This window comes from Brassica rapa, chromosome A06 (genome assembly GCF_000309985.2).
Source record: "Brassica rapa cultivar Chiifu-401-42 chromosome A06, CAAS_Brap_v3.01, whole genome shotgun sequence".
NCBI classification, from domain to species: Eukaryota; Viridiplantae; Streptophyta; class Magnoliopsida; order Brassicales; family Brassicaceae; genus Brassica; species Brassica rapa.
Window position 1 is genome coordinate 25434728 of NC_024800.2, and position 4516 is coordinate 25439243.

General features: G+C 30.4%; 1 protein-coding gene across 1 annotated transcript; it reads left to right on the top strand.

The window, feature by feature from the left end:
- Positions 1-1414, top strand: LOC103875293 (aquaporin TIP1-2). Its single transcript, XM_009153802.2, has 2 exons — positions 1-493; positions 811-1414. The coding sequence occupies exons 1-2, from the start codon at positions 107-109 to the stop codon at positions 1183-1185; spliced, it is 762 nt and encodes a 253-aa protein (XP_009152050.2). The 5' UTR covers positions 1-106; the 3' UTR covers positions 1186-1414.
- The last annotated feature ends 3102 nt before the right edge of the window (positions 1415-4516 follow it).

Here is a 4516-nt window from a genome sequence, read left to right on the forward strand (position 1 = left end):
AACACACAAACGAAAATCAGACCAATCACTACACAAATAAACCCATAACTCTCTCTCTCTCTCTCTCAAAACATTTTAACTTCAAACCAATTAACTCCCATCGATCATGCCGATCAGAAACATTGCCATCGGCGGAGTCCAAGAAGAAGTGACTCACCCCAGCGCACTTAGGGCGGCGCTCGCTGAGTTTATCTCGACTTTGATCTTTGTCTTCGCCGGCTCAGGCTCCGGAATCGCTTTCAACAAGCTCACTGACAATGGTGCCACCACTCCTTCAGGCCTCGTCGCCGCTGCTTTAGCTCATGCTTTCGGTCTATTCGTCGCTGTTTCCGTCGGTGCTAACATCTCTGGTGGTCACGTTAACCCCGCCGTTACCTTCGGTGCTTTCGTCGGTGGGAACATCACTCTCCTCCGTGGTATCCTCTATTGGATTGCTCAGCTTCTTGGCTCAGTCGTCGCTTGTCTCCTCCTTAAATTCGCCACCGGTGGCTTGGTAACGTCCTTACCGTCTAATTACTAAATCGCCTGAATATGAATGGTTTTAGTCTTTTAGAAAATGAGTTCAATTAATTAGGGTTAATTTTCTTGTAAAATGTGTTTTACCTTTACCTATTTACGTAAGAATGTTAAAATTTGTGGATTTGATCTTATTCTACATAAATAAAAAAATAAAAACAATCAAACTAGTTGAAATGATTTTGGACCAAGTTCTTTTGGGTTCGGTTTGTATGAATATTCCAATTAAAACCATGCTTTTGACCTAACTTATTGGACAAGTAATTAAACCTTCCTTTTAAAAAAAATGTTCAGGCAGTTCCAGCTTTTGGTCTCTCTGCTGGAGTTGAATCCTTAAACGGTTTCGTCTTCGAGATCGTGATGACCTTCGGGCTTGTCTACACCGTCTACGCCACAGCCGTCGACCCCAAGAACGGTAGTCTCGGAACAATCGCACCAATCGCCATAGGTTTCATCGTCGGAGCTAACATCCTCGCTGGTGGAGCTTTCAGCGGAGCCTCCATGAACCCAGCCGTGGCTTTTGGACCAGCCGTCGTGAGCTGGACGTGGACCAACCACTGGATCTACTGGGCTGGTCCTCTTGTCGGTGGTGGACTCGCTGGACTCATCTACGAGTTTGTCTTCATCAACCAAAACGGCCACGAGCAATTGCCCACCACTGATTACTGAAGACTGCCAAAACTCAATGTGATTTGATTTGTTTTTATTTCGCATCGTAATGGGGTTTCTTTGTGGTCGTTGAATCTTTTTTAGATGAATCGTTGTATGTTGATTTTATTGTGTATTTGGGTTTGTCGTTGGAGTTTTAGTTCCCTGGAATGCTTTTGTGCAATTGTATTGTACGGTACTAATGGCTATAAATTATAAAACCAGGGAATGTGAATTACCATGCTTCTAATAGTTTTTGCAGAAAAACTTCTTTAAAATTTTTAAAAACTCGAATGCCAAATATAACAAATTTAGTGCCTTCGATTATTGAAAAGGTAAAATATGATTAAATTTTTATTTAAGAGATTCCATTAGTTTCTAACCACAGCTGATGTCCTAAAAAACCAAAGTTTTGTCTACTTAGATCAAACAATTCAATTGGCTAGATAGGAATCGGCACTCCTCGACAGAGAGCAAACCCATGACTGTTCAAACATGGGAAAATGAAAATCTCATGCTCTTACTCTTCTTCTTTTTTCAACTAGTGGAGTCTGGGGCAGGAACCCTGGATTATTGATAACAAATCACCATATATATTACTAATTATTATTATTATTTTTTTTGACTCATTTTTTTTTTCATCGCACCCTATTACTAATTATTTACATCGAAGAATTATCCAAATAGACTTTTATAAAGACATGTACTATGATTATACAACTAAACCTCGTTATGTCTAGTGTTTCATTAAAATGCGAAGAAAACAGAAATAACTCCACAGATACATGGCGTGAGCTTTCAGTTTTCAAATTTCTTAATTTAGCGTTTTATTGTAGTGGTATTAAAAAGGGTCGGTCCCTAGCGACATGTTGATCGATTCGCTCCATGTTCAACATTTATTATTTTTCTGAATTCTGAATTTTTCTACCAACATTTCGGCGGGAATATCTGGGGACATCTTCGGCATTTCGATATCATTTTGTTTGCTTTTGAAACGTGAATAGCAATCAAATGGATGGGCATATAGATTCGCCAAATCTTGTGGGGTAAATTGGATAGGAAGTTCTCGAAACGAGTGGACACGGACCATTCTAGACCTAACTTCACCATGTTTAGTTGTTTGCATAATTGTCTTGAAAATACAGTGTCAAATACAAAGTTTTGTTACAACTTACCAGTGCCGTGCGAAGCTAGTCGGGGGCTAAGGCCTAAAAAGTATTTCATTATTCAGTATTGAACATTTATTATATAAAACCTTGAAAAATGTATTAAACTAAATTTAGCAAAAAAATGTACTAAACTTTACAAAAAAATAGAAGGTATACATTTGACTAAAAACAAAAAACAAATAGATTATTTATGATTATTTTGTATATATAATTATCTAATGGAGTGTATTTTGATTTAGAAATTTTTAAGGCAAAGTTAATAATATTAAGATAATATTCTAGATATAAAGAATTATGTGAATGTACAAGATTAATGATACAAATTTTTGAAAGAACGAGGACAAAAATGTGTAAAAGAAATAATTTTATGAATTTAGATTAAACAAAAAAAATCAGTGTCTTAAATAACGTGTAATAACTGATTAGTTAACAACTAGCACAAACAAATTAATAGCAAACTATATTTCCGGATTTAAAACTAAAAAAAAATTATATACTAGGTTAACCAATTGAAACAGAGATTTCAAATATGGAGTCCTAAGATATGATGGGAGCCTAAAGCGGTGGTCTTTTTCATTACATGGTGAGCACGACTCTGCAACTTACACAAGTGACCAAAGTTTTGATAGTTTATACGTAGAAGTTTGCGAAGATAGGCTATAACTAACACAATTAGCTAGGTCTGGGCTTACGGCTTACCAAACCACGATCAAAGAGTTAAAAGACATTATTATATACACATGCAGATGCATTTCATATATACAAGATGCACATTGCCATGTGAAACGTTGGACCATTCGTACACCCACTACAAGAAAACAGCGACATACTGAGGGAAAAAATCGTCGGTATGTCGTCGGAATAACGCTATTCCGACGACATACCGACGAAAAAAGTCCTCGGAAATAACTTCTCGGAATTTCATTTTTCCTCGGAAATTCCTCGGAAATTTCCGACGGAATTCCGAGGAAATGAATTTCCGAGGAAATTCCGAGGACCACAAGTTCGTCGGAATTTCCTCGGAATATTCCGAGGGATACACTTCCTCGGAATATTTCCAAAATTAAAAAAAAAAATATAAATTTATTTTTTTAAATTGAAATTCGAAAATATAAAATTAAAATTAAAATAGAAAACATATTTAAAATACAAAAAATAAAATAGTTTTTATAAATAAAAAAAATGTTTTATAAATACAAAATTAGTTATAATAAATATAAATATTTTTATAAATATGAAATCATCTTTTTATAAATACAAAATAGTTTTTATAAATACAAAAATAAAATAAAATAGTTTTTATAAATAAAAAAATGTTTTATAAATACAAAATTAGTTATAATAAATATAAATATTTTTATAAATATGAAATCATCTTTTTATAAATACAAAATAGTTTTTATAAATACAAAAAATAATAAAATAGTGTTTATAAATCAAAAAAATGTTTTATAAATACAAAATTAGTTTTAATAAATATAAATATTTTTATAAATATGAAATCATCTTTTTATAAATACAAAATAGTTTTTATAAATACAAAAAATAATAAAATAGTGTTTATAAATAAAAAAATGTTTTATAAATACAAAATTAGTTTTAATAAATATAAAATAGTATAAAAATTAAAAAAATAGTTTAAATAAATCGCAAAAACAGTTAATAATTACAAAAAATAGTTTTAAAAATATTTAAAATGTTAAATAATTACCAAAAATAGTTTTCATAATATTAAAAATGTTTAATAAATATAGAAATTTATATTTTATATATAAAATACATAAAACGTTTTATAACCACAAAAAAATGATTTTAAATATTATATATATGATTTTTAATCTTAAAAAAAGTTTTACAGATTTTAAAAATGTTTAATAAATATATAAATGAATTACAAAAAATAGTTTTAAAAATATTTAAAATGTTAAATAATTACAAAAAATAGTTTTCATAATATTAAAAATGTTTAATAAATATAGAAATTTATATTTTATATATAAAATACATAAAACGTTTTATAACCACAAAAAAATGATTTTAAATATTATATATATGATTTTTAATCATAAAAAAAGTTTTATAGATTTTAAAAATGTTTAATAAATATATAAATGAATTTAAAATGCAAAAAATAGATTTTATATACAAAAAACGTTTTCAATATATATATATAATTACAAATT

Bases quoted from the DNA above. Each gene is read 5' to 3' on its own strand.
- LOC103875293 (XM_009153802.2), top strand. From the start codon at position 107: ATGCCGATCAGAAACATTGCCATCGGCGGAGTCCAAGAAGAAGTGACT. The intron at 494-810 runs GTAACGTCCTTA...AAAAATGTTCAG, and splicing joins AATTCGCCACCGGTGGCTTG to GCAGTTCCAGCTTTTGGTCT.